This window comes from Microcaecilia unicolor, chromosome 2, assembly GCF_901765095.1.
Source record: "Microcaecilia unicolor chromosome 2, aMicUni1.1, whole genome shotgun sequence".
Lineage (NCBI taxonomy): Eukaryota > Metazoa > Chordata > Amphibia > Gymnophiona > Siphonopidae > Microcaecilia > Microcaecilia unicolor.
Window position 1 is genome coordinate 115,615,718 of NC_044032.1, and position 15,985 is coordinate 115,631,702.

Consider the following 15,985-nt stretch of genomic DNA (forward strand, 5'->3'; position numbering starts at 1 on the left):
GACAGAGCCTGGCAGACTTCTATGGTCTATGTCCATGAAACACCAAAGGAAGACCATGATCAAGTATATAATATCATGATCGTCAGGGAGAGTCCATAGGCGCAGGTCCAGAGTCTAGAGAAAAAATGCAGATCCAAGGTCCAGAGAAAGAGAGAGGCAGAGACTGTGTTCAAGTTTTTTTTTATAATTCATGGTGGGCTATAGGCTAAAGTCAGGTGGTGTGGGGTGTATTGATCCAGTCAAAACTCAGGGATAGGTGAAACTAGTTCTCTCTGGTTTTTGAGATGGAGACATAAAAATGTTGTTTTAGCTGGTCACATGTTTTCCTGGCTGACCAACTACTGTCATCTACTGTGGTATACACCCCAGAAGGTACTTGACAGGATTAAGAAGTCATTGTCTAGGAGTTTCAGGTAGATAGTCTGTCTTTTGTTAAACCCAGTCTTTTTGATTGCTGTCAATATGCAGATTCTGTTATTGGACAATGTGGTGATTGACTTTCCAGTATCCACCCAGCGAGTTTTTGTTACCTACTGATTGACTCTATTGTTCCAGGCTATCAGTGGTCTGAAAGGGGGAGGATGGAGCCAAATCTACTTTCTGAGCAAGTTATTTTCAAAAGTCTTTGCCAAACATTTTTATATATTTGTATTCAGCAAAATCAATAACTCTTGAAAATTCATCATATCATGCTACAATGTAATGGTGTGACTGCTGTGGTGGGAGGGGTGGGCCAGAGGCCTGCAACATTTCCAGTTGGGAGTGGGGACAGATGGACTACTTATGGAGATTTCTAGTACCTGGTTCTCAACCTGCTGCACACATGGTTAAGGAAAGAAAAAGCTTGCTGTCTATCAAACGTTTGGTGACATACTTCCCAGCTGTTGATGGCACACGAATGTGTCCCAACACAGTGGTTGACAATCATTGTTTTATCTTGATGGCACTGCATATTGGCACTGTCCAGTTAAAATTAATCAGCTAAGTCTAATTGTAAAAATATCTGGCCTCAGATTTATAGCTGTTAATAAGTTAACTTTAACCAGGTATATTTAGCTGACTTAACCTATTAAAAGGCCTGTTTATTAAGCTGTGGTAGCTGTTTAACTTGGGAAGTATTACATGCCAATATTTATTGCACGGTAATTCCAATGTTAAACAGCTAATTGGAAGGGGTGTAGAATGGGCATGGAATGGAAGGACACTGCCTTAGAGTTAACGTGGAGGTCAGAACTGCATGTTAACTGTCAGCGTGGCAGATAATTTAGAGCAGTTAACACCACCTCTAGAGGTGTAGCTGACTGCATTGTGCATTATCTGCTAGGTGTGGTAGAGACTTTTTCTATGTGTGAACTGCATGGCAAAATGATGGGAATGCTGTCAACAGTTAACACAGAGGCATTAATTTTGGCACTTATTGTACTGTAATTGCAAAACCTTTACATAGCTTGGTAAGTAAAGCCTTAAGGGGGCACCTTGTTTTAAGCTTCCGTATGCCACTTGGTGAGAACCTATTCTATAACAACACATGGGTGCTAGTGATGTAACCATGGGTGGACTCAGTTAGGCAGGGGCTCATGCTGTTTGGGTCCAGGCCCACTTAATAGTGGCAAACTTTGTTGGTTTTACTGGCTGGGATCCCCAAGCCCCACCAGCTGAAGACATCCTCACACTCATACTTAGGTGTTTGGCAACCACTTACATTTCCATTTTCCGTTTATTTCCATTTATACATTGCCCCTTTCCAGAGAAGTACATATCAAACATACATAATAAAACATTTTAAAACACATCAAATACAATATAAAATCAATAAAGACATAACAAATAAACTGATCGCCATATTTTGTCCATCAACTGCGTGATTCACTATTCAACCTGTCCCAACAAATGCTGCTTGAGCAGTCTTTTAAAAACCCCTGGATTCTTCTGTGTTCTGAGAGTTACAGGTAATTTTTCCACTCTTCTGCTTCTGCAACAGAGAGGATACACCTCCTTGTATCCTCTAAATGAAAGTCAAAAATCTGGAACTGTTAACAAACAGGTTGTCACGTAGTGACTGTTTTCTTGTCTGTGCTCACCTCGCTCTCTGGTGGCCAGAACCGGTGGCTGTTATGGACTGTCACCCGTTCCAGATTTCAGCCCAGTCTGGTCTGGATCTTCCAGGCTGCCAGACTTGCTTCTCTTGTTTGTGCCTGAACAGCACCCATAGCTGCTTTGTGATTCCTGCAGCTGAGCTTCAGCATTGGATGGCCTTTATTAACTACCTGGAAACTGTCTGTCTTTGCCTTTACATTGCGCCAAAGGTCCAGGTTGGTGTTTGTGCAGTTAGCACTTCTGCCTTGTCTTGCCTTGTTTCTTAGTTAGTATCCCTAGTCCAGTGATGGCGAACCTATGGCACGCGTGCCAGAGAGGGCACGCAAGCCGCTGGTTGCCTCACCCCCTTCCAGCCCTCCCTCCCACCCACCCGGCGTCAAGCATTCCTTTGTCCCTCCCTCCCACCCGGCACCAGCCCGCCCGCCCTCCCTCTCTCCCTCTGAGTAGAAAATTTAAAAGTCTTCCCTTGTCGCTGTTAAAACCACGTCAGTAGTAGCGGTGAAAGCGTGCTGCTGGTTTGGCCCGCCTTCCGTCTTTCAAACTCTGGTCCCGCCCAAACTCTGGGTGAGAGGTCGGCCTGACGCCGGGTGGGTGGGAGGGAGGGTGGTCTGGTGCCTGCTGCCGTGTGCCTGACGCCGGGTGGGAGGTCGGCCTGGTGCCTGACGCCGGGTGGGTGGTCTAGTGCCTGCTGCTGGGTGGGAGGGGAGGGAGGTCGGCCTGGTGCTGGGTGGGATGTCTGGTGGGTGGGTGGCAGGGAGGCCTGGTGCCGGGTGGCCTGGTGCTTGGGTGGGAGTGTGGCAGGCCTGGTGCTTGGGTGGGAGTGCTGGGTGGGTGGATGGCCTGGTGCTGGGTGGGAGTGCGGCAGGCCTGGTGCTTGGGTGGGAGTGCTGGGTGGGTGGATGGCCTGGTGCTGGGAGGGAGGGAGGCCTGGTTCTGGGTGGGTGGCAGAGAGGCCTGGTGCTGGGTGGCCTGGGTGGGTGGCCTGGTGCTGGGTGGGTGGGAGTGCTGGGTGGCCTGGTGCTGGGAGGGAGGGAGGCCTAATACTGGGTGGGAGGGAGGCCTGCCTGCCTGCCTGGTGCTGGGTGGGAGGGAGGCCTGCCGCTGGGAGGGCAAGGGGGAGAGGAGGGTGGCTGGACATGGGTGGCTGGAGGGGAGGGCAGGGGAGAGAGGAGGGTGGCTGGACATGGGCGGCTGGAGGGGAGAGGAGGGTTGCTGGACATGGATGGAGGGCAAGAAATGAAGAAGAAAGGAGGAAAGTAAAGAAATAAATGGAAAGGAAGCCCTGGAAACGGAGTTAAGAGAACAGATAGAGAGCAGCAGAATCAGCGACTAGGACCAATATGGATAGAAAAACAAAATCACCAGACAACAAAGGTAGAAAAAATCATTTTATTTTCATTTTAGTGTTTGGAATATGTCCAATTTGAGAATTTACATCTGCTGTCTTATTTTGCACTGGGAATACTGGAGCTGTAACAACTTACAGAAATGATTTATAATGAAAGAAAATCATGTTATTTTTTTCTCCTATACTAGTATAATATTTTCAATGATGTCTGTTTATATGCGCCATGGCTGGTGTAAAGGGGTGTGGCCATCATAGGGGTGGAGTCATATGTGGTGACCCCGCCCATAATGAGTACCGGCACTTCGCGATAAATAATTCGATTTTGGGTTGCTGTTTGGGCACTCGGTCTCTGAAAGGTTCGCCATCACTGCCCTAGTCTGTATTCCTGCCTGTTTGAGACCCTGAACCCTGTTCTAGCCAAGCTTGTGTTTGTTCCCTGCCTGCTTGAGACCCTGTACCTTGAACCCTGTTCTAGCCAAGCTTGTGTTTGTTTCCTGCCTGCTTGAGACCCTGTATCCTGTACCCTGTCGAGTCAAGTTTGTCTTGATTCACTCCATCCAGTAAGTCCTGCCGGCTGCCTGCACCTAGGGGCTCAACCCCTGGGGAACGGCAGTCAAGTGTAGGTGAAGCCTAGTTCCAGTCCGTGTGTTCCAGCTTGCCCAGTGCTGTTGTGGGGTTTTGCCTACTACTGCCGCTCCTTGGCAGTGGTCCAAGGGCTCACAACCCAGGGTTTCCGTGAGAAAACGTGACAGAATTTAAAGGCCATGAGCTCGACAAGATCACCCCTTCAGCTAGGCATCCAGCCTAGAACATTTGCCCCTGTTGGCAATCTGGGTCACCCTCTGGGTTCTGCTCCTGTTTCCCTTGTGAAGTTCGGTTCTGGCTTTGTTGTTGTTTTTGATCTTTTCATGACACTTGAGGAATATCGTAGAGAACTTTTGTCTGATCCACGCGTGAGAAAGCTGCATGAAGCTTCAGCGGAGAGGAAGCGTGTCCGGCGGCTTGGGCTCATGGTGAACCCAGTTTCTGCCATTGATCCTAGGACCCCGCTCTGGGAAAACCACCGCCTACTTGTCTCTGACCCAGCCCTGCGGGATACTCTGGAAGCTGCCGTTGAGAGAAAGCGTGTTAAGAATCCCAAGCTCCAGGCTTACCTGCAGTCCAGCCTGAAGGGCGCTTCCAGCCAAGATGCTGAGTCCAAGCCGAGTTCTAGTTCCAGTCACGATGCTGAGTCAGGATCGAGTCGCAGTTCCAGCCAAGATGCCGAGTCCAAGCCGAGTTCCAGTTCCAGCCAAGATGCTGAGTCCAAGCCGAGTTCTAGTTCCAGTCAAGATGCTGAGTCAGGATCAAGTCGCAGTTCCAGCCAAGATGCCGAGTCCATGTCGAGTTGCAGTTCCAGCCTAGATGCTCAGTTTAAGCAGAGTTCCAGCTCCAGCCAAGTTGCTGAGTCCAAGCCGAGTTCCAGTTCCAGCCAAGATGCTGAGTCCAAGCCGAGTTCTAGTTCCAGTCAAGATGCTGAGTCAGGATCGAGTTGCAGTGCCAGCCAAGATGCTGAGTCTGGATCGAGTTCCAGTTCTGACCCAGATGCGGAGTCCAAGCCGAGTTCTAGCTCCAGCCAAGTTGCTGAGTCCAAGCCGAGTTCCAGCTCCAGCCAAGTTGCTGAGTCCATGCCGAGTTGCAGTTCCAGCCAACTGATGCTGAGTCCAAGCCGATTTGCAGTTCCAGCCAAGCTGATGCTGAGGCCAAGCCGAGTTCTAGTTCCAGTCAAGATGCTGAGTCTGGATCGAGTTCCAGTTCTGGCCCAGATGCGGAGTCCAAGCCAAGTTCCAGCTCCGGCCAAGTTGCTGAGTCCACAACGAGTTGCAGTTCCGGCCAAGATGCTGTGTTCGGACCGCGTCACAGTTCAGCCTAGATGCTGAGCCTAAGCCGAGTTCCAGTTCCAGCCAAGATGCTGAGTCCAAGTCAAGTTCCAGCCAAGTTGCTCAGTCCCAGCCAAGTTCAAACTCCAGCCCAGCTACCCCTGGTCATGTTTTGAAGTTCCTCCGTAGGTATCACCATTGTTACCCATGCAGACCTGAATTACCCGTGGAGGCCGGGAGGGGCCTTAAGGGGGAGGTACTGTCACGTAGTGACTGTTTTCTTGTCTGTGCTCACCTCGCTCCCTGGTGGCCAGAACCGGTGGCTGTTATGGACTGTCACCCGTTCCAGATTTCAGCCCAGTCTGGTCTGGATCTTCCAGGCTGCCAGACTTGCTTCTCTTGTTTGTGCCTGAACAGCACCCGTAGCTGCCTTGTGATTCCTGCAGCTGAGCTTCAGCAGTGGATGGCCTTTATTAACTACCTGGAAACTGTCTGTCTTTGCCTTTACATTGCGCCAAAGGTCCAGGTTGGTGTTTGTGCAGTTAGCACTTCTGCCTTGTCTTGCCTTGTTTCTTAGTTAGTATCCCTAGTCTGTATTCCTGCCTGTTTGAGACCCTGTACCCTGAACCCTGTTCTAGCCAAGCTTGTGTTTGTTCCCTGCCTGCTTGAGACCCTGTACCTGGAACCCTGTTCTAGCCAAGCTTGTGTTTGTTTCCTGCCTGCTTGAGACCCTGTATCCTGTACCCTGTCGAGTCAAGTTTGTCTTGATTCACTCTGTCCAGTAAGTCCTTCCGGCTGCCTGCACCTAGGGGCTCAACCCCTGGGGAACGGCAGTCAAGTGTAGGTGAAGCCTAGTTCCAGTCCAGTGTGTTCCAGTCCGTGTGTTCCAGCTTGCCCAGTGCTGTTGGGGGGGTTTTGCCTGCCACTGCCGCTCCTTGGCAGTGGTCCAAGGGCTCACAACCCAAGGTTTCCATGAGAAAACATGACAGAGGTGTTGTCCAATCGAAACACCCCCTTCAGCCAAAATAAGTCTAACAAACAATGAGATGAATCATGATGCACCCTATAATTAACCATCATCAAAAGTTTAAATTTGATTCTATTCTGCATGATTAGCCAATTCAATTTCTGATAGTAGGGCATAACATGATCATGTTTTGACATGCTATACAACAAATGTACTGTCGAATTCATCACTACCTGCAATGCATGTATACATACAGCAGGCAGTCCCACATAACAAATACTACAGTAGTCCAAACCAGTCAAAACCAAACTCTACAAAAATCATGAAAGTGACAGTTTTCTGTACACGTACATACTTAAGGGACGCATGTGGGTGCACTGTTATAGAATTGCCCTTTATGTGTTTGAATATCCCCATTTAAAGTTAATCTGTTAACTTTAAGTAGGGAAAATAGGGGTTGGGTGTTTCCCAGTTATCTTTATAGGGATCCTAAATTTCGTGAATTCCTTATGGCTAAATGGGAAGAATACAGACATTTCAATGAAGGTTCGGTGGGAGACTCGTCGATATTCTGGGCAGCAGCAAAGGCGGTCATAAGGGGAGAAATTATCAGTTACGCCAACCATTACAAAAAAACAAAGAGATCGAGAAATACTGCGCTTGGAAAAGCAATTAGTAAATTTGAGAAAACAATATGGTAAGACCCCGACCCCTGGGGTGCGAAAGGAAATGATGTCTGTCCAAACAGCTGTGAATTCCCTGTTACATGAGAGGGCGGTGAAATCACAGGTGTATTATTGTTTCCAGCTGTATAAATATGGCAATAAAGGGGGCAAACTCCTAGCTAAAGTAATAGCGCCACAGTATGCTTCCAGGCATTTTGTGGCTATTAAAGATAGAGATGGGAGGCTACTACATTCAGAAGGGGAGGTACGGGAAGCTTTTCATAACTATTTCCAACAGCTTTATAAAGCAGGGGACAACCAGGGACTGCAAAGTGACCTGTATTTACAAAATATAGAAACACCCCTATTAATGCAGGCAGAAATCCAATGTTTGAACGCCCTATAAGTTGTGATGAAGTTACCTGGGCAATCGGCCAAAGTAGATTAGGAAAGACGCCGGGAGCAGACGGGTTCAAATCTGAATTTTATAAATTAATGGGAGATCAAATTGTCCCTACATTGACTAAGGTATTTAATGACTGGGTGACAAAGGGTGGATTACCAGATGGTCTTAATTTGGCCCAGATAGTGGTCTTACCCAAACCGAACAGAGATGGAATGATGTTATCTTCTTACCGACCTATATTCCTGTTAAACTCTGAGGTAAAACTGATAGCAAAAATACTGGCCAACAGATTAGGAAAGGTATTGCCAAACCTCGTTAACGACGCACAAGTGGGCTTTGTTCAGGGTCGTTCGGTTACTAAAAACTTGCGTAGCATCTTGATGGCATTGGATACATTAAGGAACTCTGCGGAGCAAGCATTATTGATCAGCTTCGACGCCGAAAGGGCGTTTGATCGTGTAGACTGGCTCTTTTTATTTGCAGTCCTAAATAAATATGGATTCACTGGCTGGTTTGTGCAAGCAATTCATGCCTTGTATACCTCTCCTCGAGCGCGGGTCTTGGTAAACGGAACATGGTCGGAGACATTTGAGATTAACTGGGGAACCGTTACTTTTTGCCCTTTATTTAGATCCTTTCATCCGAGATATCATTGCTAGTAGGACTATTAGGTGAGTACCGACTGGGAAGGCGGAGTTCAAAATTGCGGCATTCGCCAATGATTTGTTAATGATTCTTACTAACCCACGTAGGTCCCTATCGGATCTTGTAGAAATTTTTGCAGAATTTGGAGATTACTCCGGATTTAAGCTTAATCTAGAAAAATCGGAGGCCGTGGCTATACCTCTGATTACCTGCTTTTTTTGGAAAGAAGTTTTCCCTTTGAGATGGGCAGATGGTTCTTTTCGGTACCTGGGGGTCCTTCTGACGGCTCAGATGGAGGATATATATAAGTTGAATCTTACTAGGCTACTCAGTCAAACTGAGCAACAGCTGGACACCTGGAGAGCATTACCTGTGCTCTTGGTGGGCCGGGTTGCCCTTATTCGAATGGTAATCCTGCCCAGGTGGTTATATGTCCTGCAGGTTCTGCTGTTGAATTTACTCCAAAAAGACATTAAACGATTCTATCAGTTAGTTGGACGGTTCTGTTGGGCAAAGAAAAAAGCTAAGCTCAAGATGCACTTTTTGCTAGGGGCCTGGCAGCAAGGAGGATTGGGTCTCCCTAATTTGCAATATTATAACCTTGCTAGCTTATTAAGGGTGGTGAGGGATTGGGTGTTTTCTTCGCATATATATTCTCCCCTACAGCTAGAGAAGGCTTATTTTAGTCCTTATAAGTTAATTACCTTGCTGCATACAGACAACACCCTCCTGCCACAGACGTTGAAACATTGTATACTTTTGTCACCCTTACGGGCGGCTTGGAGAGGTTTAGCAAGGAAACTGAGGGGTAACCCGAGCATATCAGAACTGTTGTCTATACGGGGAAACCCGATGTTCCCACCAGGACTGGAAAACCCAGTCTTTCTACAATGGGAGGAAAAGGGCTTAATATGTTTGAAAACAATTTTAGATGGGGAAGGGAAATTAAAAACTTTAGAACAGCTCACACTAGAGGGAGACTGGAGGTACATTTTTAGTTATGGTCAGATTAGGCATTATATTCAATCCCTGGATGGGGAAGTGCTTAAACTTCAATTAGGCAAGAAAATTCGAAAATTTTTTGACGACATCTCAGACGAAACCCCATCAATCTCGCAACTTCAGAAGCAACTGTGGACCTTGACACCGGTGGTGGGGTTGACACACCTCCGGCGGCGGTGGGAGGCAGATACGGGAGCAGACTTATCTAACTGGGATATTGATGCCTATATTAAAAGTATTCCCCGACTAATAAGTGGAGCCAATTATAGGGAATGTGCATTCAAGGTGTTACACAGAACCTATATTACACAAGCTCAATTATCTCGAATTGGAGGGATCCTTACACCAAAATGCTTGAAATGCAATCTTATGGATAACACTTTTTACCATGCGTTTTGGGACTGTATAATGATTCAGAGCTACTGGTGGAAGATAGTAAATTATTTGAATTCACTACTATCACGTAGAATAGCGGGTACTCCTCTGCAATTGATACTGGACTGCCCAGGAGCATTTCAGGGCTTAACCGCAGATGAGACACTTCTATGTCGTAAACTGTGTCAGGTGGCGAAAAAATGCATATTACAATCTTGGACTTCAGATAAGCCTCCTGAATATTGGCATTGGCGCAATCAGACACACCAATTGATGACATGGGAAGCAAGAGAAGCAAAGGGTTCATGCCGCCGCAAGGCGCGTTTTCTAAAACTTTGGGGGATAGTGTTAGACACATTAACTCAAAGAGGATAGAGCCTTGTACTTAACACGTTATGACAGGGAAGCAGTCAAAGATACACATTTATGACTTTATGCATACACATATAAATCCGAGGGGAAACAAGAAGAGAGAGGGTAGGGGAAAGAGATAAAGGGAAGGGGGAGGGTAGGGAGAAAGGATTCCACAGAGGAGGTGCTTATTAATTTGTTGTAAAAAAGTTCCTTTGAGTGTTGGTTTAATTGGAAGGTGCAAAACATAAGAAGAGAGTTATGTACCATGTTCAATATAGTTGAAAATCTGTGTCTGTCACATTTAATAACACCAAAGTTGGTGGATGCCTATAAAGGATGTGTGTCCTCTTGAAATACAGGCAGATACATTACAGTGATATAGACTGATGATGAATTGGTTGTAACATATAGACCTGACTAGGTATAAGTTTGAACAGTTTTACTATATAAAGGTTTGCAGACCATATAGGTTACAGCGAGAGAAATAATAATTAAAGGGTTGGTGGCGGTATGGAACACCATGTATTGAAGGCAGGAACTTTTGACTATTTAAATGATGTTGAGTCAATTTGGAGTATGAGAATTTCCTGTACAATCCTTAATAAAACAAGGCGTATATGATATAGGGTCAGCCCTAGTATTAAAGACAGGGATGGGGGTATAAAGTGAAAAGTTGATGGCAATCTGTTGTAAATTAGCAAATAATGGCAGGAGACAAATCAAGATGGCGGCGTAACAGGCAGCGCGGAGAAGCGGCTCGAGGAACCAAAAAAGGGAGGAACTGTCCGCCGACAAAATGCCCCATACGAAATGGAAGGGGTCTACGAGGATAGTGCCCCCACCTATCTCGACTCCTTCTTCGTCCCAGACGGGATTTGAACGCTTCTTCTCGCCGGTCTCCCAGATAGGTAAAGAGACGGATCCCATAGCAGGACTCCTTGGAGAAGAGGAGGACCCGCGGGGAGAGGACGCATCTCTTTCTCCACCATCGATTGTTAGACCTCCGTGCCCAGCGTCGATGATGAATACCGAAGTGGAAAAGTGCCCTACCGGAAGTGTAGTGAGTGGAATCCACAGTGAGGGTCGGGAAGCATTGCAAAAGACGCTGAGAGCAGAGGCTGGAGCCCCGGTGAGAACGCAGGAGGTAAATCTCAAAATGATTTGGGCAAAGCTGAACAAGATGGATATAACTTTACAGCAAACATCGGGAGAAGTTAGTAACTTATTTCAGGAGATAAATTTGAAAGTAGACCTGTTAAAAGAAGAAGTAGCTGGAAAAGTGATTGATATTCAAAAGAAAGTAGATTCTTTTCAAGAATTTAGAACAAATGTGGTGAAAGATAATATTGAGCTTCGGAGAAGAATGGAACAAATAGAAAATTTTAATAGAAGGTTAAACTTACGTCTATTGAACTTTCCCAAACTCTCAGGTGTTACTTCGTTAGATTTATTTAAAAGATATTTGAATGAGGTATTGAAAATGCCTCTGGAAGCTATGCCACCAGTAAATAAAATATATTATATTCCTGCTTCTAAAGGAGAGAATGGGAAAACTCAAGAAGCTAAGTTAGATCTTGATAACATTTCAGCTATACTTGAACAAACTTTGGACGAAAGAACAGAAAGGACTACATTGATAGTGTCTTTAATATTTGAACAGGACTTGAATAACATAATGAAACAGTATTTTAAGAATTTGAAAACCTGTTTGGGGGGAATCAAGGTACAAATTTTTCCCGATGTTACGAAATCGAACCAACAAAGGAGGAAAGCCTTCTTAGCATTGAAAACAAGAGCTATTGAGATAGGAGGGATGTTTTTTCTTGCCTACCCGTGTAAATGCATTGTTAGATTGGATCAGGTTAAATATTTATTTTTTTCACCTGATTGCCTAAAATCTTTTCTTGATTCTAAACAACTGTAAAGTAGAAATGGGAAAATTACGCCACCTTTTATGTGTCGAATCATTGTTATAATTTCTCCTAACTCTATTCGTCTCCTCCAACTAATGAGGTCTAAGGAAGCAAACATTTTTTTATTTTAAAGAACTACTATTATTTAATGTAATTTTCTTTCATATTTCTTCATTGAATTGTATTTTGGCTATATTTCAATAACAAGGGTATTCTTGTTAAAAGTTTAAAATTAATAAACAAATTGAAACGTAAATTAGCAAATAATCTCTTGATGAACATTTATATTGTTAAAGTTATGTACATATGGATAATGGCATGTAATTTATTGAAGTGTCATCAATAAAAACGTTTAACAATAACTTTAAGTAGGGATGCTGTGGCTGACTATTGGCCACAATAGAAGGCAAATGCTGGTAAATGATTGCATGCTAGTAGAGGCTGGTAGTTCCATATTTTATGTTGCTAATTTGATTGAATCCTTTCCCTTCTGGTCATAGGCTATTTTCTTGGTTCTGAAGATTATTATACCCATAAGCGATGTTTTTTCACTAAGAAACTGAATAAAACACTATGTGCTCTGGATTTTCGAGATGGAGAAGAAGTTGCAACTGGTTTTAGTAACATCTACTCAACGAACATATTTACTCAAAGGGCCATCGACGTAATAACTAAACACCAGCCAGAAAAGGTATAGTTCCTTTATATTTCTATTTATACAGACTTTATACCTTTTAACAAAATACGAGAGTTCCTTAGATTCTTAATCGTTCTGTCCTGTTATTACCAATAAGTTTGCTAATACATTTTGTAGCTTTATGGAGCAATGCTGTTCTGCATATTCTCCATCTTTCCATTTAGACTACACTGAAGTAGAATCCATAGTACTCAATAATCAGATCAGGTTAATACTCAGTGCATATTGAACAAATATTAAACTACAGAATTTGGTTCCCCCTGCTCTTGTAAATCAAATCAATTCTGTATACCACTAATATCTCCTTTCCAGGGTTCAGTGCTGTTTACATTCTGGGTCAGGCAAAAACAGAAACTCTTAGAGTGTATACATGACAAAAGAACATTGTAGGGTAGTCATTGGATGGTTCAAGGAAACAAAAGTAGTAATGGATTGTTAAGAAACGGTCTTTGGGAAGAGAGAGGTTTTTAGCCTCTTCCGGAAGCTAAGGTAGCTATTGTCTGTTCTAATGGCAGTAGGTAAAGAGCTCCGTACTGTAACTCGTAGTACAGGGAATAGAGAGGAGTAACTACAAAGTGTAGCTAGCAGATACTGGCACTCTGGCATAGTACTGTTGGTAAGGCTATCACAAAGGGGGGAGAAGCAGGGTAATTGTCCCAGGTACCAACTTCAAAGGGGTACCATGTTGTCTTTGTGTCAGTTTGTGAGTTCAAGCACATAAGCTAAGTAGAGAGGAGGCACTAAAAGTTCCCTTTGCCACAGTGCTACTCTGTCCAGTAACTATCCTGACAGTTGGAGAGACTTAAAATCTGGTTGGACCCTTGTGGTTTACAGATTAAATAGGGATGGATTCAGTAAATAGCGCTCAAAATTTGTCGCCGAAAAAAAATTGGCACTAATTGCAGTTCTATAAAGGGTGCATACCCTGTATAGAATCATGCTTAGCACCGATTCCTGCACCCAACTTTAGATGCCAGATTTATGCCTGCCGAAACCTGGTGTAAATACTGGCACCCAAGTGAGGCGTACTGAGGCCATATTCTCCAATTCCACATGCAACTTTTTGTAATGCCTCTGACATGCCCATGGCCATGCCCCCTTTTGAGTTTCACGTTAGTAGAGTTAGGCGCCAATTCTTATAGAATAGTGCGCAGCCAGATGCATGTGCAAATGATTATTATACCTTAGTCTATATACCCCAATCTCCTTATACCCTTATCTTTTCCTCTTCATCCTTGCCCTTTATCTTCTCCTCTCTATCCCTCCTCTCCTCACCTCTCCCAATCTCTTTTCCTTTTGCTTATCCTTTCCTTTGTTTGCCTCTACATGTTCAACTTACTTATCCTCAAAACCCCACTTTCACTGCTTATAATATTCTCCTTCAAGACTTTATAATTGTAATTGTAATTATATTTACTATGTAAGCCGCATTGAGCCTGCAATGTGTGGGAAAGCGCAGGGTACAAATGTAATAAATAAATAAATTTTAATGAATGCCAATTAACATCAATAATTGGTTATTAGCACCCAATTATTGATAATTCACATATTAATTCATTTGCATACACATCTTGGGCACACAATTCTGGGTGCCATATACAGAATCCGGGGGATAATTACTATCTTCTGTTCTTGAATAGATCAAGAGGAATATACATTTTTAAAATCATTATTCTTTATTGAACTTGGTACAACATTACAGAACCAACAAATTCCAAGATCACCTGACATCCGTTATCCATTAAAAAAAAACAGCTAAACTTCAATATGCCCTCCAGAGATATATTTACAATGGGGCCGATATTCAGACCATGGAAGTTAGCTGGGCTGCCTCCCATGGTTGCTGGTGAACCCGGAAATTCAATGCTATTCTGTATCCAGTGACCGGCATTGAATTTCCGGGTTTTTTTCGCCACTATGAATAAAGCTGGTTAAGCTGATATTCATTGGCTGACTGGCTAAGTTACAGCAGCCAAAGATAGACCTGCTATTTATGTGGGTCTGTCTGGTCACTAAACTTAGCCAGTCAGCCAATGAATATTGGTGCTAACCGACTGTGTCGCATAACATAGCTAATGAATGGGCTAGCCACTAAGTGCTAATATTCAGCCAAGATAGCCTGCTATCTTGCACCGAATATTAGCACTTAACTGGCTTAAGGCTATTTAACAGGCCAGGAGCTGTTCCTGACCGGTTAAATAATGCTGAATATCAAGCGGAACGTGTCCCCATGTATTTCCTTTAAAATATTATGTTTGTTTGTTTGTTTACAAAGGTAAAGGGGAGCTTAAAGTCTTTGTGTTTGATTTCTACCCTCCCCTCCAACTCCCACCCGCCCTAGAGTAAAAGTTGTACAGGAACCAAAATGCAATGTGAAACCTTTATGGCTAGGAATTCCATGTGTGACAGAGAAGAGTATTGTGGTGAGGATATGCTACTGTCCATCTAGTCAGGATTATTGTGGTGAGGATATGCTACTGTCCATCTAGTCAGGATAAAGAGACAGACAGTGAAATGCTAACAGTTTTCAGGAAGGCTAACTCATATGGTAAAACAATAATAATGAGAGATTTCAGTTACGCCAGTATTGATTGATTAAAATCTCATCAGAAGATGTTAGGGTGGTAAGTGACTGCTTCTGAAGTAGCTGGTCCTGGAACTAAGAGACGAACTACTTTAGATCTAGTCCTTCCTGGCACACAAGGCCTGGTATGAAGAGAAACAATGGTAGGACTGCTTGGTAAGAATGGTCATAATACAATCAACCTTGTCATAATCACTGTAAGAAAGTCATGAAGAAAAAAGACTACCTGCTGTAGAATTGGATTTTATAAAGGGAGCCTGTAATAAGTTGAGGATATTGGTAAAAAACAAACAAACAAAACAAAAAAACCCTAAAAGGAGTGGTTGTCAGGATTAAAAGTTTTGTATGAGATATGAACATTTTTAAAACGTACCATTTAGGAAACCCAGATAAAATATATTCCCTGCGTTAAAAAGGTCACATGAGTTAATGGGGAACTGAAAGAGGCAGTTCAAGCCAAAAGGACATCTTTCAAAAACTGTCATTCAGACCCCAAAAAATTAGGGCTCAGCATAAACACACTGACAAGTTAGATGTAAAAAAATAATGTCAGGCCAAGGGAGAACTTGAAAAGAAGCTTGCACTAGAGGCAAAAACTGAAACAAAAAGCTTTAAGTGCATTCAAAGAAAAAAGTCCATGAAAGAGTCAGTTCACAAGATGACCATCGGATAAATGGAGGATATGTTAATAGTAGATAAATGAAACAAATTATTTGCCTCGGTCTTTACAGGGAAGAATGTTGAGGTCCTATTCAAACACCAGAAATCTTCTCTGGTGGAGGTTCAGAGTAACTAAAAGAAATCGCTGCAAATCTAGAAAAAAAAACAACTATCCCTGTTTCTGTGTGTGAAAACTGTTGTCCTATCTCCAATTTGTCCTTCTTTAGTAAACTGATTGAATGTGGTTCAACATCATTTGGATGAGTTTATTGAGACAAATTTTGTTCTGATTAAGCATCAACATGAATTTTGGAAGTCATGTGTTCCTGAAAATTGATACTATTTTATATGGCTTGAAGTAGGGGTTCCCAAACCCCAGCCAGTCAGGTTTTCAGGAAATCCACAATGAATAT

At 43.7% G+C, this 15,985-nt stretch overlaps 1 protein-coding gene across 1 annotated transcript in view; it reads left to right on the top strand.

The window, feature by feature from the left end:
* LOC115463050 (arylsulfatase B-like) overlaps positions 1 to 15,985 on the top strand; it is a 188,165-nt gene that overhangs the window by 64,250 nt on the left and 107,930 nt on the right. The window contains exon 3 of the mRNA XM_030193236.1: positions 12,132 to 12,322. Coding sequence (XP_030049096.1) covers positions 12,132 to 12,322 — 191 coding nt within the window. The remainder of the gene's footprint in view (positions 1 to 12,131; positions 12,323 to 15,985) is intronic.